Here is a 23,773-nt window from a genome sequence, read left to right as displayed (position 1 = left end):
CAGCACTTGCCCTGGCAAATTGTGGTTCCCGGAGGATTCGATCCAACCCAGACTACGCGGTTCGCCACGGCAAGTTAGGAAGGAAATCGAGTTCCAGCCTGATGCACTGACCTGACTATCGAGTCCAGAAAAGAGATTCCAACCTCTCTCATTCTAAGGTATGGAGCTGACTAGAACTTAGAGAAACATTTGGCAACTCTTGGCTAAACTAAAATATAGCTAGCTATACTTTAGAAATGGCACCTACTTCAAACCTCATACTGCACTTAGGTTAGGTACACTGGGGTAGAACAATTTAGAAGCATCAGATGAGTATCACATTTTAGCTTATGTTATTTATGTATGTATTTTGATTAATATATGTCATAGCTACAAACCATGCTATTGCAATATTATTTTATCTTACTGCTAACCTCGTACATATCGTACTTCGCAGTCTGTCTTACGATTGTAGCAATTCATATCTCTTGCATGAGAAATAAGACTGTTCAATAAACCCTTTTATTGAAACGCCCGTCTCTATTTCTGTGCAACTCTGTAGAAACGAAGCATGGACGATTGACTGAGTGAAACTGTCATCTATTGTTTCCACGATTCTGAGACTGTTCCGATTCTAAAAGGAAACAAAGTTGTCATGTTTATGCGGTTGTCAGAGACTAATCCCTTCTTGTATATTCGAGAAGTTTCTAGTGACCTCAGAGTTAGCTGGCACACACAAGTAATTAAGTTTAATATACTCGATAGAGACATACTGACCTTAGTCCTATGTCAATCTATAGTGTATGTTATTCCAATGTGCAGAGCATATCGGGGATATAGGAAATACACTACAATCCAGGAGGTCAAATTAGACTTCCGATTTGTTACATAAACATGGCTTAATAGTCACTCACAAGCTAGTTCCTCCTTTGCTTATTTTAATCGGAGAAGACTTGGCCAAATCATTAGAAGGAGGAATACACAATAACATCAGATCTCCTTCATTAAAAAGAAAAATCTTCATTTGCTGGTTCAATTCTTTTGAATCACTAAAGACAGGCAGGAAATCCTCTTCCCATTGAGAGCATTCTCCTTCAAATCATCTAACCACCACCTAGAAAGAATAAAGACTTCCTTATTTAATTCTCAAACTCTGCAACAGAACAATCTCTGTAGGTCAAAAATATATACTTGGGTGACTTTGACAACGAATGGAAGTACTCCATAGATTACACATTCTACTAACTTCAAAACATGTTCAAAACTCTTGTGCCTAACTAATTACACTTCCTATCCATACCAAAGCCAAGTTATTAGAGCTAGAAGTCACAGACCAGGTCACGGTAATCTGCAGCAAACCAACAGAATTAATTTGATCGTGCCATCATAACAATGTTATTTAACACTGACAATCTCTGTAAAACGTTATAGCCCTTTTCAGAAGCAGTCTCAAGAGGATCCTTCACACTTGCCTCTAAAGACAATGACATGCTTGCTATAACCACAGCAAAACCAAACCTTCAAGGGACAAAGAGCAACAACTCAATTTTCTTTGTTTATTTTAAAGCCACCACTCAGGCAATTAACAAAGTAACACAATATAAACTCAGGAAAAACTTCCAAAAATTCAGCACCCCCATAGTTCTCAAAGTTATTACTGAAAACAAAAAAAATGAAAACAAATTGGGAAGAAAATTGAGATCTGACAAAACTCATTCTTGGCCCTTTAGACACATGGGTGTTATACCAACAGGGTATAGTAAATTCCAAAGCTCTGTATCTCAAAAAAATATACCACCTCTCTTAGCAAAACCAAAATACTTCCCAAATAGTCAAAAAGTACACCGAATCCTTGAAACAAATCTAATCTAATTTAAACCAACTGAAAATCAGAAAAAAAACATCTTCTCCTTAAGAAAGTAGAAACCCTGAGAAATTAAATTGAACTATATTGGCATTACCTTGCTCTCTCAAACATGGGACAAATTGCCTGAATCTGAAATAATCACAGAAGATAACCTGCTCAACATAAAAAAGAATCAAATTCTACCTCACAGAACAATGATCCCAACCCAACCTCTACCATAAAAGAACTTTCAGCCCTTCAAAAAGATTTTGAGCACCTACTAAACACATCTTTAAATGGGGACATCTTCCGGACATACTAAGCACATCACAAACCATAGACCAATCACTAACTGCTCATGGCTGGGCAAAGACATAGAGAAATGGATGGAAATGATTGGTATCCAACTGTCCTCTCACATAGCAACCACGGTCTCATAGCCCCAAACAAAGCTGGCTTGCATTAGGGATGCAGCACTGAAACAGCCTTTCTAAAAATTCTTGGTGGTACACATAGTATCATCATCAAAGGTGGTACCTATCTCCTTATTCTTCTTGATTTATCTGCAGCTTTTGGCTTCACTGACCATCACAGCCATCATCAAGATTTTAGAAAACAAGCATATGTCTCTGCGGAAACGTCCTCAAATGGCTCACCTCCTTTTTCACTAACCATAACTAGCTGTGCAGAATGGGTCCAGCTACCATCAACCCAATACTCTAACTGCAATGTTCTTGAGGGCTCCATATTAGCCTCTATGCAGCTCTGTCTGCATGGAACCACTGAAGGACCTAATGGAGGAGGTGAGAGTAATGAAACACCAATATGTCAACAACACCTTGATCTACCAGGTAATCAACTCCATCAAAGATATCGAAACATAAATGTATGCCTTGAGAGACTCCATCACTGGATGGCATCACATTTCCTCTGATTCAGCCCCTAGAAAACTGAATTTATTTTTCTTTAGGAAAACCAAGAGCACAAATGTAACATATAATGGCTTAATGAACTAAATATTGACCGCTTTAATCCTTAGCTAAACTATCCTCTTTCACCTCTATCCTTCATTCGGCGGCACAATTTGTATATGGAATTAGAACATTTTTCCACATTGCTCCTGTTGTGAGAGAGCTACATCTGTTTTCACTAGATGTTCAAATCAAATTGAAACCAGCTAGATTACCTACGCTCCATCTTTAAAATTTCTTGAGAAACAAAAAACTTGGAACCAAAGACATTCTCTGACTTGAATCTAAAGGTCTCAAATCCCACCCTCACAGCTCCCATACTTTTCGGGAGCATCCCTATTTTCTGGAACTCACTCCCAGCAGAAGCGAGATGCCAAGATGACCTACTTACATTTTGCAAAAAACTGAAAACTTTTCTATTCAACTAATTAATACATTTCCAAGCAGAACACAGACCCTTTATCTTCTTTCATGTTTTCTTCTTCCACCTCAAATCTATCGTAGACTCAGTATTCCAGATCATCCCTGACTTTCGCTCTGCCTCATTTCTGTCTTATATGTCATTCTGCGCACCTCTCCATCAGACCGCTTCTCTTCACTGTTCTGCATCTTTCTTCCTCTCAACACTCTAGACTTCTGGCCCCACTAAAACAAACATGCACAATGTTAGCTTCCTCAAGCCTCCGCTCTCCACTTTCACAGCTCTGCCAAAATATGTAATTTTGGGTCCTCTAATGTCCTCTTTCCACTCACCGTCCTCTCCTAATCTTCCTCTGCTCAACTCACTCACCACTTTCCCCATACTCCCTTCCTGTTCCACGACAAATAGGCCCAGAAGGGTTTTGCATGGATACTACCCAAATGTTCATTCTCAGGTAATAGGAGTTGCACAGTATGACCGTGAAGGATCCTCTCAGTGAATTTTCCTTCTCTGCCACTCCAAGGTAATAGGAGTTGCACAGTATGACTGTGAAGGATCCTCTCAGTGAATTTTCCTTCTCTGCCACTCTAAGGTAATAGGAGTTGCACATTATGACAGTAAAGGATCCTCTCAGTGAATTTTCCTTCTCTGCCACTCTAAGGTAATAGGAGTTGCACAGTATGACTGTGAAGGATCCTCTTTGTGAATTTTCTTTCTCTGCCACTCTAAGGTAATAGCAGTTGCACAGTATGACTGTGAAGGATCCTCTCAGTGAATGTTCCTTTTCTGCCACTCTAAGGTAATAGGAGTTGCACAGTATGACTGTAAAGGATCCTCTCAGTGAATGTTCCTTCTCTGCCACTCTAAGGTAATATGAGTTGCACAGTATGACTGTAAAGGATCCTCGCAGTAATTGAAGCATTCCCTCTTCCCGGTTCTCTGCCTAATGCTAGCCCGAGGCTGTTAATGTAACCTGGGCATCATGGCTCCACAGCTGTTTCAATGTAAAGGGCGCTGATACAACATAGGAGAGTGCAGAAATTTGAATACATAGATAAATTAATAAATGCTAAATCGTGCATCGAGATACATTTGTTACTGTGTATATGCATGTTCAAATCAAAATTGGGACTTGTGAACTTAGTTGGAGAATAAAAGAATAATTTACATGGTTCTGGGTGACAGCGCTCTCACTTAATATCCAACCAATGCCAGTGCTACAGTAAGGCACATATAGGCAGCTGGCTTGTGCCCCACCATAAATGGCCACCGGAGAAAGAGAGAGAGCAAAAAAAGGCCTAAAAATGGCCTACTTAACAAACTTCTACTTTGTGCAGTGCTCTTAAAATCCTTGCTTAGGAGCTGTCCTGGATGAGTTGCACATCAAAGAGCTGTGTTTTAAGCTTCTTTCTCAAATGGAGAAGAGAAGGACAAAGTCGGAAGTTTTTCAGGACAATATTCTATATCCTAGGCGAATAACGCGAAAAGGCGTTTTTTCAGGATGTTTGCTTGTGCATTCCGAGATGGTAAATTTTTCAGCCAGGGATAAAGTGATGTTGGTTCCTTTCGATTATTCATCCAGTAGATTGCTGGTTATGTATTTATGCCGCCCAATGTCACTCAAGGCCATTTTGGTCCTTAGAAGACCAAAAGAGTCAGCAAAAGAGATGTGCTATTGGAGTCTTTAGGAACAGAGGATAAGCCTGGATCTCTCGTATCTCCAGCTGCATTCCAGAGAATTGGACCCAGAACCAGAAAGGCCATAAGTGTGATGAGTATTTTTGAATCGTGAGCCCTTCAAGAAGTGAAGAATCTTATATCATGCCTGATCTGTGATAGGCATGGTGTACCCTGCACGGTGAGCCCTCGCAGCAGTCAGAAAGAGCGCCTAGACACCTCCGGGTAGTAGTGCACATAATAAATTGTTATAACATAACATAACAAAAGAACTATTGTGCATTGTGTCTGTGGATACTGTGTGTGACTTAACAGCCACGATCTGTGGACTACAGTAGGAAGCCCTGGTTGTCCATGATTTTTAGTGAGCTGTGATAAAGTGACCTTCCTCCCATCTAACCCCCATAAAAGTAGTACTTACACACTGCGGCCAGAATGATCACAGGACAAAAAACTCAGACATATGATCCTCTGCCTTTAAAGATCTCCAATGGCTCCAGTTTTATGACAAAATATAAATTGGCTTGCTTTACCCACAGGATACTAAACCTCAACAAACCTATATAGCTACTCTCTAGAACCAAAAGGCCTAAAGACACCAAGAATCTGAGGAGTTTCCAAAATCAAACCCAAGAATTTAACAGATTTAATGCCTGGACAGCAGCAGTCTCACAAACATTCTCCAGTCTAGTAACCACGAAATGGAACTCATCACCAGTTGAGCTAATATTGTATGAATCCTTATTGATCTTTCGGGGAAAAAAAACTTTCCTGTTTAACCTGTCTTCTCTAATGCTATTTTTTCTCCCTCAATTTATGCTTCTTCAGCTGCGGTTCTCATTCCATTTCTCTGTGATTCTCTTTCACAGACTTTCTTTCTGTACTGTTTTTCCCTTTTCCTCATCGCTTTCTCCAGTCTTAACCCCATTTCGCCCACTTCCACCCTTGACCCCACTTACATCCGGCACCTTTTCTAACAACACTCCTGTGTACTTTTCCTGATCTTCTTTCAGTAAATGCATACAATTGGTATAATTGGAGGTTGGGGTCTGTGGGTGGGGTCTGCGGGACAGCCGGCACTCATTTTTGAGGACTTCAAAAAAATACCAGGTGGAAAGAAAGAGGAGGTTGAAAGACAAAAAAACTCTGTGGCAAAGAGAGAAAGCAAGGAGTAAGATACAGGGGCAGGGAGTGCCTAGTAGTGGATGTAAGAGGCACAAGGTGAAAGTGTGATTTTACAGCCCTGGTATTCGGATCTCCTGAAATTTTATAGCACCTAGCGCAACGTTTGAGCAAAATTTGGGCTTCAGAACGTATTCTTTCACAAATTTAGCACTGGTCTTAACTTGTACACTTTGTGGATTGGATTTACAGTGAAGAAGTAGGGTGATAGGTTTCAAAGGGCCTCATGTAGGTAAATAAATATTACCGATTCTTAAATACCGAGCCGTACCGAATCGGTATTTAAGAATCGGTAAGTTATATGTAGGTAAAAATTCGGTAACAATTACCGAATCGGTAACATTCGGTAATCAAGAATCGGAATTCACCGAATCGGTAAATACCGAGGTGGTATTTACCGAATCGGTAAATACCGCGGTGGTATTTACCGAATCGGAAAATAACGAATCGGTATTTACCGAATCGGGGAAAAAAAACACATGACTTGATGAAATAGCCAATCCTGTGCAACCACACCCCACCCAACCAGGAAGTGGCCACACCCAGGCAGGTGCACACAATTAACAGACCCTGGAGAGGCTTGGAGTGCAGAGGAGAGGCAGGGAGCCAGTGCCTGTTTGTGCAGCAAAAAAATATCATGTCCAGCCAGAGGACACAGAGAGATGGAGGGGAAAGGAGGAGGAAGCTGAAATTCAGCCCCATGGAACTCCAGGTGCTGGTGGAGGAGGTGGTGAAGCAGCACCAGAAGCTGTTTGGGAGGCAGTCCCTGCAAGTGCCTGAGGCTGAAAAGCGCAATATTTGGCTGGCCATCCAGGCGCAGGTCAATGCTGTGGGAGTGACCCACAGGGACATAGAGGTCCTCAAAAAGCGCTGGTATGACCTGAGGATTGTAACCAAGAGGAAGATGGGGGAAATCCAGAAGGAGGCCAGCCAGACTGGAGGTGGAACCAACAGGGCACCTGCCCTCACCGAACTGGAGTAGCTGGTGGGGGCCACAATCGAGAATGAGAGCGTCGTGGGTCTTGGGGATGCTGACAGCTCTGCCAGAGCCGCCACCCAACAAGGTAAGACGAATGCACAGCAATGTAGCCCCCCCACCCCTATCCCACATCCCCCATTGTGAAATGAGTATCCCACTCCAGTCCATGTGTTAGTGCAGACAGGCAATGCATTCTGGGAGATGTAGTCAGGGAAAGCCCAACCATGAAGTAAATAGCACAGGGCAACAAGGCATGTTACACACATTAGGCACAAGGAGGCAGAGGACAATTTGGAGTGTGACATGATTTATTGTGATGCTTGCAATGCAGCCCTTCGGGGACACTGAGCCGATGTTGCATTTCTGTCCACAGATGTGACATCACGCAGGACAGGGCATGCTGCAGGAGAGACGGCACACCAGCCACACAGATCACCTCTGGCCAGCACAAGTTCAGCCCAGGGAGCAGGGCCACAGGCAGCCGCACCACCAACACAGGCAGCCTCGCCTCAACCAGAGCCAGCATCACCTCAACCGGAGCCAGCATCACCTCACCCAGAGCCAGCATCACCTCACCCAGAGCCAGCATCGCCACTCATGTTTGAGTCACCGGCCACATCACCGCCTGCAGGTGTGAGAATGAGGAGGCGTCCTGCCGCTAGGCTGCGAGCCTTAGACACCTCGTCTGACGACAGCAGGGGCCCTGAGCAAATTACTATGCCGCAGGATGGGAGCCATGCCACTGTGCCCTACACCTCACAGGCAGCACAGACGGGTGCAAGAGGGCGCCGCAGGTCGCGTGTCCAGAGTCCACCAGCAAGCATTGACAGCCATGGTGTCTTCTCGGGGCTCGAGGGCCAAATGTTAAAACAACAGCGCCTGCAAACAAAGGCAGTCATGTCAGTCCAGAGGCATATGCGGTTCATGAAATCTACATTTGTCAACATGGACAATAACATCAGCGCAATGGCAGCGGGCATTCGGGACATGTCCCAATCAATCCAGCAGTTGTGCAGCAAATTAGATGCTGACATAGATGCACGGCGCCGGGAACGGCAGAGGAGGGACACTACCACCAGGGCACTCAACCGTCTGGCAACTGCCACTTCTCTACTCTGCCGGCGCTCTGTGTCGATGCAGGAGGGCCTGACACACTGCTGCAGCGACGTGTCTCGGGGGATGGTGCAGGTGACAAGTGCACTAGAGGTGCTATTAACAAGTCAGGCGGCGACAACAGCTGCAGGGGATGCTGCGGAGAGCATCGACACCAGCAGCAGGAGCAGCATCACACCCCCCGTCCCAGAAGCACGCAGGAGCAGCAGGCGGCTTGGGGTTGGCTGTAGTGAGGATGCTCAAGCCGTGCCATCCCACACTGCAGCGCGTATGCGCAAACATTGATGCAGCCCTGCGTAGCCACTTCCCAATGGGTGACGTAACCCTGGACTTACTCCTTGTATATATGCTATGTTGCCAGATTGGCTTGATCTTGTGTTCATGGCGTAGTGCCGCATTAAAACTACGTCATGACATACCACAACTGGCTGTGTCCCCTTACTTACTCAGAAATAGTTGCATGTGATCTCTGCCCGTCTCTCTCTCCCATCTATTGCAGTTGGCACTCTAGCTGCGTTGCCCTCTGGCTGGCCTGACTCATCCTCGTTGTCCTCAAAATCTGTTAGTTCCACATCTGTACCTCTCTTCGTGGCAAGGTTGTGCAGCCATGCACAAGTGGCAATGATCTTGCAGCAGTTGATGGGTGTGTACTGGCGTGCGCCTCCGCTCTTGTGGAGGCAGCGGAACCTGCTTTTCAGTAGTCCAAACGTGCGCTCCACCACATTGCGTGTAGATTTATGTGCCACGTTGTATCGTCTCTCACTCTGGGTTGATGGGTGTAGGTAGGGAGTGAGGATGAATGACTGGCAGGCATATGCACTGTCGCCTAGGTGAGTAAAAGGGAACCATCAGTCACATGCCTCTATACACTATGATTTGCAGGTTTCATGGGGCGTCACTGTTACTTACCTAGCAGGTATCCCTCTCCAAATTCTCCGGCAATCAGTCGTGTGTAGATCCCACTGTTCTGGAAGATGTAAGAGTCGTGGGTGCTCCCAGGAAACTTCGCTACAATATCAGTGATGATGTTCCCTGCATCACAGATCACCTGCACATTGATGGAGTGGGTGGACTTTCTGTTCCTGTAGATGTGCTCTGTGTCAGCTGGTGGGCAGATTGGGATGTGTGTGCCATCAATACAGCAAATGACATGGGGGAACTGTGCCATGTGATAAAAGTCAGTTTTAGTTTTCTGCAGTTCAGCCTGTGTGTTTGGGAAGCTGATGTAGTGGTGCATTCTCTGCATCATGGCATCCAGGAACTTCCTGAAGAAACGGGACAGGCAACTCTGGGATACACCACCCACCGCAGCTATCACCACCAGATAACTGCCGGATGCCAGTAGATGTAGGCTGCAGAGCACCTGCACATGTGGTGGTATGGCATGCGCCCTTCTTGTTGGCTGGTCCAGGAGTGGGTGCAGGTCCCTTATCAGGTCCATGATGGTTTGGGGGTGTAGCCTGTACCTTTCATGTATCTCTGCATCAGTCAGTTGGAAGAGTGTGATGCGCTGTCTGTAGATGCGTTCCTCCCATCTCCATATCCTCAGACCTGCTGCCTGTAGACGTAGGCGCCTTGCAATGACATACAGAGTGGCCATGTTGTCCACGCTGTTGCATTTTGGGATTGCTTATATGGTCTGTTGATGGTTACCACCTGCTTTCACTCAGTGTTAATTACCGACTCTTAATTACCGATTTTCATGGATTTCTTCATTACCGATTTTACCTACATGTCATTTTCAGTTTTACCACTTCATATTTACCACTTCATATTTACCGATTCATATTTACCACTTCATATTTGCCGATTCGGTAAATATGTATTCGGTAATTATGAATCGGTATTTTCGAATTCGGTAATTATGAATCGGTATTTACCGCTTCATATTTACCGAAAACTGGTTTTTGGTCTCCTACATCTCACTTGTCTATATACCGGTCGGTAACGGCATATTTACCGAATTTCGGCCGTTACCGACCGGTATTAAGCTACCTACATGAGGCCCAAAATCTTTTTTAGTTTAAGGATTTTTGGGATTGGACATACAGTTCTCAGACTTCCATGCTAGGTTTCTGGAAGAAGCTATCTCATCTTCAAGTACCTTTGACATATAGGGTAAATTAATATATGTAGTATTATCTCTGCATTTTTGCTGCCCATAATATAGTCACAAATCCATGTTTTGCACACTATAAGTGTAACTTTTAAGGAGCGAGACAGGACACTGGGGAGGAAACCTTAGATACAGAGACCAAGGAGGAAGGAAGAAAGAGAGGGACACTGGGAAACAGTCATTCTGCTCTTATGATGTCAATTGACAACTCTGCTTTTGTGAAGGCAGCATCCTAGTTTATACAAAAATGGTGCTATTTCACAACTTTTTATTACTTTATCCTAAATATTTAGTGACCAGTCTTTTCTAAAGGTAGAAAATGACAGGTGAGTAATGTACTTGAGCTGGTGCAGACAGTGCCCCAGGAGACAGTAGGCGGAAACCTGTTTCAGTGGTCACAGCGCCCCTCTACCATGATCTTTCTGAAAAATCCTTCCAATCTTTTGTTGCCTGCCATTCTAACCCCATCAACAAATCAACTGGGCAAGGGTTCAAGAAGTTGATGACATTCCCTCAAATTCTTCCCCGCCGCTCTAGCACCTTGAAGCCTGTCCTGGCAGCAGTAGGAGCAGTATAACTGAAACCTAGTGGGTGGAGGGGCAGAGGGCCACTCATTAGGTCAATCTTTTGAGTAGGGAAACAAAAACTTTTACAAAGATGGAGGCAAATCCTTCTCTTAGACCGAACCAACCCTTGAGCTTCTTCACCGCACATGCACTTACTGAAGCTTCCTCACTGCATCTTCGTCCTGCTGCATGATCCGAGACTTCCCTCGTAGATTTACTGAGTATGTCACGTTCACCACCTGCTCCCAGCTGAAAGAGGCCAAGGTGTAAGCGGTCAGATACAGACAATAAGAATCTATCACCATCTCATTGGAGTTCCAGGCATGTAAGGAAGAGAAGGAGTTGTGACCCCCACACTGTTACAAATCCAAATAAACTATTGCTACACTCATCAGGGACAATTTTATGAATCAATCTGGAGAACTATCCCCAGGACTCTTAGGATCCATCACCCAGACTCACTAAACACTTGTATCCTGTAGCAAGTTACCTGTTAGACGTCTTTGTGTGAACTTGGATAAGCACAAATGGATTCACCTGTAATCATTGTTTTGAGGTTCTTTCGATGTAGACTCACATGCTGTGCACACTTCTAGTGTGTACCATGAGAGTGTCTGAGGATGTATAACACATTTACCGGGATGGGCGAGCCTGATTAACATTGATCTTATGGTACATGTGGACATCTTCACATAGGAGGGGAACAAGCCTCAGGTAGGAGCCAGTTTTTTAAACAGCTGAAGTTAAAATGTAGGTGCTCATCAGCAAAAATATGTATATTCACAGTTTATTAATGTTTGGACTTTAGAGTGAAAGCTTCAATTCAGGGCTCTAGGAGAGCTGTATGGTGCACAAGGTTGTGGAATGTATTGTGTTTTTTAGGATCAGACTTTTTATAAACTGTAAAACATGTTTCAGTGCGAAATACATTTAACATTGGCACTCATCGGTCCACATATTTATGTTGCAGGTCCTAATTTGCAGAGTGTTAGCTCTATAGGTAAAGAAAAGTGCAAGGTAGAGTGTACTGAGAAAGTTACTCTCAGCCAAGAGATCTATTACTTCTTCTGCACAGTCCACTTGCGCTGTCAGCCGTCTAGCTCTAGAGCTTGCACAAATCTATGTTGTGGGCCCCTGGACCCAATGTGTTGGGGTCACATCTACAGATGTAGGTTGGAGAACATGTAGAAGGAGTAGCACACTAGTGAGAAAAAAACGCTTTCTGGGCAACGACAAAGATTGGCAAGTCATGCAGTGCCACTGATGACTGGCCCATTGGGGGGCAAAAATACCTGGCCCATGAAATTGAACCCACATGTTCTCTTTTGTTTAGAGGAGGACCCTATACACTTATCTGACCTGTGATTTTCATGTGACAGCCATGCTAGGAGAGTGGTCTTTGTACCTTCTTCTCAAGTAGAGGAATTACCTACTTGCTGACTGGCTTGTAATCAATGCCAAAGAGAAGCTGCTGTCGCTGGATCTGGTCAGGGAGGTTCACGGGCACCAGACAGTCCCCACCTTCAGAACGTCGACACCGGACTATCCATCCTTCCTCCAGGTCACAGCCAGTCGCAAACTCTTTCAGTTGTCTCTGCAGACATGACAACAGCACATGAGTGAATAAAGCGAGAGCTCAGTGCAGGCACTCACAAGAGTAAACTACAATGCAGTACCCTGGTTGCAGGTGTCTAGTACAACAGCATCATTTAAATACATATTTAAAGTATCTATTATAGAACAGACCTAATGCTTTACATGTAACAGTGAACTCTGGTCAGAGATAGAAGAAACTAGGGACAGAAAGCACAGTGTCAGTCAGAGAAGTGAAGTCTGAAGAGATGAGCTTATAATCTTTTCTGAAATCAAGGAGGTTAGGATTTAGTTTTATGTGATCTGGATTAGGGGTCCATGGTCCAGGAGCTAGTTTTGCCTGTTTTGTACTCTTGGTTTTCTTAGTTTTAGGTATTTTGAGAATTAGAATACATCATGAGCAGTGTGAAGGTCATAATGCCTGTTTCGTGTGGTGGTCAAACCACGTGGACAATGCTACAGGGAGCCAATGGATGCATAAAGCCTGCGGGATCAACAGTGGGATGCAATGAATGAACCCTTCATGTTAGTATCCATTTTCTGTTCCTTTGTAAATCAAACTTTACCACCCTGGTCGTCATCAAGATTCCTCTAAGACATCAAATGGCTACTGCACATAGATACACAAAATGAGTGCGCAAATACAAAGGGCTTTCATTCCCCAAGAAAGCAACAGAACCATTTTTAATTACAACCTACAAAATAAGACTGGGCATCCACCTTAACCAAAGTAATATGTCTAACTCCATTTGAATGGGTCAAAACGTAACCAAAATTCAAATCCATCACCATGGGCACCATCCATTCAATGTGCATACTTTCCAAGGTCATAGAGAGGTGAAGATTGTTTTCTAGCATTAGATGGAATCTACAGGCTTGATTAGGACCATTCCCTCCTCGTTCAAGAAAACTAGAGGGCATTGAAAGGAAATAAAAAAAGCACACAGGTTCGAACAGCCTGGTTCATGTTTCTTGCCCATTCTTCGGAGTGCAAACAGGAAACCGTTGAGGAGCCAAGTGCGGGAAAAGGAGTCAAACTTGGGATCTAAGAGGTGAGAAGCGACTTAGGTGAATCAACGCCCCTTGCAGCACGCGAATGTGGAGCGCCGGATTATATGGCTAAAGTAAGGTGCTTTACCTGGAATGTCCGGGCCTCATGGACCACCGGAAGTCCCGGCTGTTGCACGCTTATCTCGCTCCGTAGGGAGTGGATGTGTGCTTCTTGCAGGAGACGCACCTGCCAACACTGACTCTTGGCTCCGCGCCCGATGGTGTGGAGATACTTATTTATCTGTCTACTCTAACTATGGCAAGGGTGTTGCTATCCTACTTCTAAGGGGACTGGAGTAGCGCACTACACACTCTCTCATAGATAAGGAGGGGTGATATGTCATCCTATCTGGAACTCTGTTCAACAGCCCATGACCCTGGTGGCCGTTTACAGGACTAACCTGGGCGACACTGGTTTTTATCTGAAGGTTTGGAGGCAGGCCGCAAACTATGGCCCGAGAGCGGTAGTGTGGGGTGGAGAATGTAGCATTGAACTTGTCACCTGGACCAAACGGTTGCCAGAAAGCACCATCCACAGGCCGCAGACATCTTGAGGGCACTGCTTGTTGCTAACGCATTGACCGATGTATGGCGTCATACACATAGGGATATGCGGAGTGGTACCGGCCACTCCACGTACCATGGCTCATGGTCTCGCATTGATTTCTGGCTAGTGACCAGGGATGTTGTCACCTGGACTGCGGCAGTGGACCACCTCCCACGCACGCTCTCGGATCATGCCCCGGTGCGACTGGTGCTTACGATGTCACAAACAATCCCCCGGGTGTTCTTCTGGAGGCTGCCTCTGCATGCTCTGCGATTTTTGGTTTACGGGAGGAGATCTGCACTGCTATCATAGACTACTTTGCGAATTATGCGGGATCTGGTCGGTCATCAGCTACACTATGGGAGGCTTTCAAGGTGGTGATGCGCGGGACTTGTACCACGAAACAGGCTGGGGTGCTGAAGGCGATCAGGGGAACCTTAAGCAGGCTGGAGGCAGAAATCGGAAGACTTGAGTTGGCTCAAGCTGCTGACCCCAGCCAGGCTACACTGGCAGACATTACAAATAAGAAATTGGAATACTGTGAGGAAGCTGACAGGAAGGTGAATTATATAGGGAAAGAGGCACAGGCGCAACGATACGGGAAGGGAGACCGACCTAGCAAGACCCTGGCGGGCTTACTGCAGAGACCACACGCCTCTACCTATGTGGTGGAAATGATGGACAGTAAAGAACAACTGATCACCTCCCTGAATGCACAACTGGGGGTTATGTCCTCCTTCTATGCCAAGCTATACACTGCAGATCCGACCGCGGACGAGCATGCCTTACTACAATACTTTGACACTATACAGCTGCTCTGGCTGGAGTTGGGGCACAGGGAATTCCTGGACGCTCTGATAACACTGGAGGAGATAGCACAGGTCATAGCTGGCCTGTCGGCCGGGAAAGCTTCCGGGTTCGTACAGACTTACACCCACCTTTTACAAAGAATACACTGATATATTAATCCCACATCTCATCAAGGTGTACCACGAAATTGCTGTCGAGGGGGCAGCTTCCCCATCCCTGTGCGCAGCTATGATCATCACGATACTCAGACAGACAAGTCACCTACGCTGTGCGACTCCTACCGATCCCGGTCTCTGATAAATAGTGACACCAAAATCTACATAAAGGTCCTGGCAAACCGCTTGTTGCCACTTATGCCCCTCATCATGTGGCCGGATCAGTCAGGCTTTGTGCCCGGGCGTGCGACGTTGCATAACTTACGTACCTTTTTGCTGTTATGCACCATATCCACCCCTCGTTGCCAGCAGTGGCGGCCTTTCTTGATGCCACATAAGCATTTGAAACGCTAGAGTGGCCGTTTCTTTTCATGCTGATGGCGCGGCTGGGGTTTAGTGCCGGCTATATACAGACGATCCAACTTCTATATGCCCAGCCCACCGCCCGTGTATGGCTCAACGGGCCTGTGTCTGAACCATTAGGGGTCACCTGTGGCACTAGACAGGGATGCCCCCTTTACCCTCTTCTTTTTACAATCGCCATGGAACCACTGGCTGCAAGATTGCGACAACACTGAGCGGAACGCAGTATTGCTTTTACCACCCGGTGGCTGGTGGAGTCTGTATGGGGATGATATCACCCTCTATATCTGCGAGCCGAGCACCAATCTCGAACCTTCGACGCGCGAGTTAATACTTTTCGGGGGACTCTCAGATTAATTGGGGAAAGTTGATAATTTTCCCACTCGTGGAGGCCGCAGTCCCATGGCAAACTGAATATCCATTCAGATAGGCCACAGAACCAGTCAAATACTTGGGCATATGGCTAAACCAGGATGTGGAGGAGATCTGGAGGGCAAATTATGGGCGGGCAATAGACTGGCTGGAGTCTCACATTCCAGTCTGGACCAAGCTACCACTATCTCTCGCCGGTCTCATAGCGTAGCAAAAATGATTGCAATTCCTAAATTCTTATACCTCTTTATCAATATCCTGATGTACCTTACAGCGCAGTTCTTTCAGAGACTCCAGTCTAATTTCATTGCGCTCGCCTGGAGGGCAGCTCAGAGTAAAATACAAACTACTAACGGTTCCCCTGGCATGCGGCGGTTTGAGAGCGCCGGTTTTACAGCTTTATGCCCTATGTGCGCAGGCGAGTTTCCTGCATCATTGGCTGCACCCCACTCTGTTTCAGCCGCATATGGCAGTGGAGCGTGACCGGGCGTCCCCATGGCCGCTGACAACAGCTTTGTTCCAGTCGTTTAATGCACCAAAGGCGAAAAAGACCCAGCAGAATGCATGAGGTGGGCATGGGACGGTCTTTGCTGTCAGGCTGTACTTTTGATATTACACGCACCGTCAACCCAGCTGGCGAACAACCCTTTGTTCCCCCACCTTGCAGGGAGGGAAAGCGGCCAACAGAGCTTCTGCGCTGGGAGTAAAAACAGTTGCAGATTTGTGCCCAGAGAGCAGGTTCCTTGCCTCGCTAGCCAACACCTCCAAGCAAGAGGGCACTGCGCTGGACAGGTTAGTATACTACCAATTAAGAGCGACATGCCTTGCGATATATGATACCTTCCCTGAACCCCCCCCCACTAGCCTCCATAGCACTTGAACACATGTATGACATGAAGTCCTCCCAGAAGCTTGTTACTAGACTCTACACACTCACAATGTAGGCCTCTCGGCTAGACACCTCCGGGGCAAGAGAGGCGCGGGAGTTGGGATGCGAGGTCCCAGCGGGCAAGTGGGAATACTACTTTGGGCAGACGGAGCGCCTACCCCCCCAACTACAGGCTACGTTCGATACATTTTAAGTATATACATAGAATTACAGCACACCGTTGCAACTGCACAAAATGGGGCTACTGGAGACCTCGAATTGCTGCCGCTGCTCCGTGGCCAGGGCCACGCCCGTTCACGTGTCCTGGGGTGGCGGGCTATTAGGTGGTTGTGTGCACTATAATAATCAACATTATGAAGGCCCACTGACATGCCTTCTGGGATACATAAGAGGCACACCAACAACTTGTGGCGATGCTGCTTTTACTTGCGAAGCGCACGGTCGCGATACACTGGGGCCGGAAGCCAACACCCACTTACACAGCATGGCTGTCAGATGCTACCCACTGCCAGGAGCAACTCACTACATACTGGGACCTTGTGCCTGCGAGATCCAGACCTCTAGACATCTGGGAACTCTTTACTACATACCTTAGAAATAGAGCTGACGAGGCGACAGATGGGTCCGAACAGATTGGATGACATTGTGTATGTGGCCGGGTGTGATGTGGTATGGGGAAGGATGGGTGGGGTTATAGTTAACCAACAGACTGGTGCTGCATAAGTAATGTAGAACGCGACGAGACTGGTAGGATGGGGTATACTGCTTGTGTGGATTTACCTCAATCTCTTGACTGTTACACTGTTGAGGAGGCATGTGGAGCCACTATCCTACCATGTAAGCTTTCTAGCTTTGCTCAATAAAGTTTTAAAAAAAGAAAACAACAGGATGACTAGCGGCAATTAAAGACTGAATGATACCAAGACTGACATTCAGATAAGTTGCACTACTCTTGCAGAACCCTCTCGCCGTGAAACGACAGATCGATGCTCAACTATCCCAAACACCTTAATGAAGAACCTGAAAATCAACCTAGATTATGGGCTCCCTACCCACCTAAAGTCTTAGGTACGATAAATGATGTAACTCAACAGCTCACACAGACCATGGAATCTTATGATTTCATGGGGCGGGGGGGGGGCAAAACAGTGTGGATTTAGGTCTGGCTTGTGTATTGTCACCACTTTCTGGGACAGACATAAGTTTAGTGGCAATTAGTCTTGCATGGGTTATCTGCTGCTTTTGACACATCCAGGTAGACAGGTTTCAAAAGGTGCGAGAGGTGCATCACAGCACTATTCTCTAATTTAGATATTTTTCCAAAAACAGAACGGCAAGTTCAGTGAGATGGTTATATGGCACCTTGATCTAATGTAAACTGTAGTGTCAGCCAGTGCCCTCAGCATTTGACATCTGTAGGCGGCTACTGTAAATGTTACTAACGAAGCGAAGGGTGGGATTACATTTCTTATTCATGCAGATGACACAATATTGACAAGGATAGTTGGCAGCTTGATACTTACGGGAAGATTATTTAGAACTGGATGATGGCTACCTGTCTAGTTCTTAATATCTCGAGGAGCGAGCTAGGCGCATTAGCAAAGTTGACCCTTCCTACCATCAGTTGTACATTAGAACAGTGACCATTAACCTCATAAAAAGGGTGAAAAAACCTTTGTTTTTTGCTTTAATTAGTATCTGATTGTGGAACAAAAGGCTATTATAACAAAGAACTTCGAATTCTATATTGGAGTAGTAGGTGAGCTCCATCTTTCTTTAGAGGAACATCATGCAGTGACTGCTCAAACTACTATGGCATCTCAAACTAACTCCGTTAACAGTTTATCACATTTCTGGAAAGAGCTCAGTGGCTTACAACAAACATTCTAAATCATGCAGTCAGGATGGTGGCAGGTGTGGCCACAAGTGATCACATTTCACCCACAACGAGACACTTCCAATTGCTCCCCAAAATATCCAGGATCATGATTCTATTGCTGGTACATATGTTAAATCCTGAATTATGACTCTAATGCTGGCGCGTTAGTGCTGGTCTATATGTTAGATCCAGGATCACAATGCTAGTGCTGCGGAGCGTTAGATCCAAGGTCATGATTCTAGTGTATTTGTTCGATCTAGGATCAGGAGTCTAGTGTTGCTCCATATGTAAGACCAAGGATCATGAGTCTAGTGCTGCTGTATGTTAGATCCAGGATCATGATTCTAGAACATATGTTCGATCTAGGATCAGGAGTCTAGTGTTGGTGCATATGTAGGATCCAGGATCATGAGTCTAGTGTTGGTCTGCATTAGATCCAGAATCATGATTCTAGTGCTGCTATGTGTTAGATCCAGGATCATGATTCTAGTGCACATGTTCGATCTAGGATCAGGAGTCTAGTGTTGGAGCATATGTTAGATCCAGGATCATGATTCCAGTGTTGGTGTGCATTAGATCCAGGATCATGAGTCTAGTGCTGGTGTGTGTTAGATCGAGGATCATGATTCTAGTGCACATGTTCGATCTAGGATCAGGATTCTAGTGCTGGTGTGTGTTAGATTCAGGATCATGATTCTAGTGTTGGTGCATTTGTTGGATCCAGCATCAGGATTCTAGTGCTGGTACACATTTTGACCTTTGCAACAGAACAGCCCAACATGGTTTACATTTCACTCACAATGAGGCATTTCCACGTGCTCCAGGATCATGGTTCTATTTCTGGTGCATATATTAAATCCAAGATCATGATTATAGAGCTGGCACATTAGTTCTGGTACGTATATTCGATCCAGGATCATGAGTTTACTGTGGTGCACATGTTAGATCCAAGATAATGATTCTAGTGCATATTTTAGATCCAGGATCGAAATTCTGGTGCAGGCATATGTGTTAGATTCAGATCCCAATTCTGGTGCATATGTTAGATCCAGGATTATGATTCTAATGCTTGTGTGTATGCTAGATCTAGGATGATGACTAGTGCTGGTTCATTTGCTAGATCCTAGATCACGATTCTACTCCTGGTGCACGTTAGATTCAGAATCATGTGTGTATGTGATATCAAGGATCATGATTCTAGTGCTGGTGCATACGTTAGATACAGGATCATGATTCTTCTCCTGGTGCATGTTAGACCCAGGATCATGATTCTAGCGGTGGTGCATATATTAGATCCAGGATTGTAATTCTAGAGCTGATGTGTATGTTATATCCAGGATCATGACTCTAGTGCTTGTGCGTATGTGATATCCAGGATCATGATTCTACTCCTGGTGCACATTAGATCCAGGATTACGATTCTAATGCTGGTGCATATACCAGATCCAGGATAATGATTCTACTCCTGGTGCACATTAGATCCAGGATCATGATTCAAGTGGTGGTGCATTTGTTAGATCCAGGATAGTAATTATAGAGCTGGTGCATGTTATATCCAGGATCATGATTCTACTCCTGGAGCACGTTAGATCCAGAATCAGGATTCTAGCGGTGGTGCATATATTAGATCCAGGATTGTAATTCTAGAGCGGATGCGTATGTTATATCCAGGATCATGACTCTAGTGCTGGTGCACAGGCTGGATCCAGGATCATGATTCTAGTGCTTGTGCGTACGAGATATCCAGGATCATGATTCTACTCCTGGTGCACATTAGATCCAGGATTACGATTCTAATGCTGGTGCATATACTAGATCCAGTATAATGATTCTACTCCTGGTGCACATTAGATCCAGGATCATGATTCAAGTGGTGGTGGGTTTGTTAGATCCAGGATAGTAATTATAGAGCTGGTGCATATGTTATTTCCAGGATCATGATTCTAGTACTGGTGCATATGTTAGATCTTTGCAACAGGACTGCCCAACTGAACTGGGAAGAGAAAATTTGGCATGTTTGTAAAAGGGCCTTGAGGGATGCCCAGGCAAGTCTATTGAAAAGTAATTCTCTGGGTGGAAAGACTAGCAAGGTGATGTAGTCGGGGCAATCATTTCTGAGGTAGTCCCCAGCTGTGAGGCGTTTTAAGACAAGAATTAAAAAAAACACTTTTATTTACTGTACTGCAGGCTACTGTGGCACCTTGATGGCCTACAAATGGATTGATTGATTTATTTCCCGCACTTCAGGCTACTCTTACACCTTGATGTCCTACAAATGGATCTGATTTGAAAGTAAACCACCTACTGCCAAGTCTTGCTTTTATCGCTTCATTCTGCTGAAGCTAGGTATTTCATACATCGAACGCAAGCCATGGTGGCCTCTCTACCCTTTTATCTGGGCTATGCTAATGGGCTCTACTACAGTGTGACAGACTACTTACTCTGCAGTGTCCACAAGGTTCCTAACAGAGTCACAAGATCAACATATCTCCCACTGGGATGTAGGAAGCTGGTTCTGTAGATACTATACCAAAGTAAGGTATAGTGTGCACAGAGTGCAGTGGATCCCCAGAGGCTTCAGTAAATAATACTAAAAGCTCTATTTGAGGTAGTGTAGTCGAGCAGTTAGGCTTATCAGAGGGCTGTGTGGAGCATTTTATTGTACACACTGAGGCAAGAAATGTATTGCACACACAAAGACGGAATCCTGACCAATTGTTTTGTATAAAAAGTTATAATTCTCATTTTATTTCTAGAACTAAGAGGAACTCCGTTGCAGGTAAGTAAAAGTTTTACAAGCAGTAGTACTTTTCAAATGCAGTAGGAATTGTTTTGCAAGGCAGTAGAAAATGCTTTATAGCGATAGAAATACTTTTGTAGAATCAGATTAGAACAGTAGAACTTTAGACTAGAAATAAAAGGACTTTTATATGCAATAGGTTTGTAAATTCATTCATTGACAGGTAAGTTCATGACTTAAACTCTGTTTCCAAGGATGTAGATCAACACTGGTCAAGATTCAGTTTACTACCAGCGGCACTGGGGCGGCCAGGTGCTGAGGTCACTGGGCCCAATGTAAATCAATGGAGGCTGGGGGCACCTTAGAGAGGCACGGTTTGCAGGTAAGTATCTGCAGTTTCAGGCACAGGCCCCGGGGTTAAGATCAGCACGGGGGGCCACAAGGCAGTACCAAAGCTACACCACCAGCAGTATGGGGCAGCCAGGTGCAGGGTGCCAATCAGCGTCGGGCGCCCAATGCGTTCCAATGGGGAATCTCAGTCGCAGAAAGAGGCTGCAGGCTCGGACAAGGAGACTGCTTGAAGATGACCATGAGCTGGGCAGGTAAGTTGGAGCAATGGGGGAGGTTGAGGCACCGTCGGTTGGGCTCCCCAAGGCCGGGGGGCTGAGGATGCAGGTGTACCTTTTAGTGTTGGTTTTCTTGGTTGGAGCAGGTCGTGGTCAGGGGGACCCTTCATGTAGAGGATGCAGGCGACTTTTTGGGGTCCAGGGGAGGTCTGCCACCAATGGAGTCAAAGTCTGGATCGCTGGGGATATGTCACTGGACAGGTAAGCCACTCAGACTCGGGCTGTGGGTGTCATGTGCAGAGTGGGTAGGGGTCGCGGATCTGCCTGGATCCTGAGTCCTTGAAGTTGGAGGTTTTCTGGACAGGGCCTGGGGAGATCCTTGTCTTTATTGAAGAGTAGCAGTCTTCCTGAGGTCTTGGAAGCCGCTGTCCACAGGACAGACGTTGTCTTCTCAGGCTCTGCAAGCTGAAGACAGTCCGGTAGGGCCAGGGCCAAGTCAGTCGTCGTCTTCAAGCTTTACTGCATAGCGTCTTCTCTGTCCTTCTTCTTCATAGGTTGCAGGAATCTGAGGTTCAGCGGTTCCCCTAAATACTGAATTTAGAGAAGTTACAGCAACTGGTAGCCAATGGGCTACATGCCTTAACGGTGACTACGCCGTTTGAATGTCCCCTCCCTTTGGGGAGGGACCATCTCCTAACCTGGTTGGCTAAAATCCATCCATCCAAGATGGAGGATTTTCTAGGGCGGGTTTTACTTCAGCTCTAGACACCTTAGGGGTAGTTCTGGCTGAGAGGGGACACACCTCTCCTGCATCTGATTCAACCATTCCTCTCCAAGTCAACATCTGGAAATTCTAGGACAAGCTCGCCATGGAAAGTTCTTACAAAGGGTTTTACTGCCTTCATCCCAAGCCTAAGCCACTAGGCCCAGATCTACTGATCCACCTAAGGAAATCTTGCAAACAAGCTGAAAGAGCCTGGCGTAAGTCATATCAGCCTGATCTAAAGTTACTGTATCTTTCTAAGATAAAATTCTATCATAGGGCGATCTGTAAAGCCCGTGCCGCCTACTTCTCTCGGGAAATTAACTTGAGCTCTAACCTCACTAAACTAATATTCAAGGTGCTTAAGGACCTTACTGCCAGCAGAGCTCCAGCTGCTGATATTTGTTCAGCTAGTCATTGTGAGGGTTTGGCAGCTTTCTTTGTGGAAAAGGTGGAGGCTATCTATTGCTCTTTCCTTAGATCATCTATCCCTCCGGAGAAACTGGCTTCTGTTTCAAATACTACTAAGGTTTTGTGCTCCTTTCCTGAGCTTTCGATGCACAAATTTGATAAGATCTCAGGGAAAGTTAAGTCGGGGTCTCCTATGGATCCTCTTCGGCCTGTTCAATTCAGGGAATCTGCAACACTTTGCTTTCCTTTGCGATCTTGTCAACTTATCTCTGAAGTCAGGCTCCGTCCCGGACAGTTGGAAACAAGCACAGGTGATACCTATTTTAAAAAAACCTGCTCTTGATCCTTTAAAGTTTGAGAATTATCGCCCCATCTCTCTCCTTCCTTGGGTGGCAAAATTGACGGAGACTTATGTTAATACCATCTTATGTAATCATATCCTCTCTGCCAATATTTTAGATCCTTCGCAGAATGGTTTTCGGCCTGGCCACAGTACTGAGACCGCGCTCCTTTCTATGGTCGAATACCTGCGAACTTTGGTGGACTCTGGTCAAACGGCGGCTCTAGTACTTCTAGATCTTAGTGCCGCGTTCGACACCGTCTCCCACGCAATTTTATTACAGCGTTTGGTTGAGGCTGGTGTTGATCACGTGGCACTTGAATGGTTTCGATCGTTCTTCTCTGGTCGGACTTTTAGGGTCTCTACCCCTCCTTACCAGTCTGAGCCCCATTCCATCATACAGGGTGTTCCACAGGGGTCAGCTCTTAGCCCCACACTCTTTAAT

The 23,773-nt window shown here is 45.6% G+C and overlaps 1 protein-coding gene across 2 annotated transcripts in view; it reads right to left on the bottom strand.

Moving 5' to 3' along the window:
• The window catches only part of LOC146835224 (E3 ubiquitin-protein ligase HECTD3-like), a 479,862-nt gene that overhangs the window by 417,336 nt on the left and 38,753 nt on the right, over positions 1 to 23,773 (bottom strand). For both annotated transcript variants that reach the window (XR_014960692.1, XM_085602813.1), the window contains exons 2-3: positions 12,284 to 12,444; positions 11,007 to 11,099 (exon numbers count right to left, since the gene is read on the bottom strand). Coding sequence is in view for 1 of the 2 variants with exons in the window: in XM_085602813.1 (XP_085458939.1) it covers positions 11,007 to 11,099; positions 12,284 to 12,444 (254 nt within the window). In the remaining variant the exon portion in view is untranslated. The remainder of the gene's footprint in view (positions 1 to 11,006; positions 11,100 to 12,283; positions 12,445 to 23,773) is intronic.

The sequence above is a fragment of the Triturus cristatus genome, chromosome 4_2 (assembly GCF_964204655.1).
Source record: "Triturus cristatus chromosome 4_2, aTriCri1.1, whole genome shotgun sequence".
Classification (NCBI taxonomy): domain Eukaryota; kingdom Metazoa; phylum Chordata; class Amphibia; order Caudata; family Salamandridae; genus Triturus; species Triturus cristatus.
Note: the sequence above shows the minus strand (reverse complement) of the source record. Positions and strands in the feature narration are given on the sequence as shown.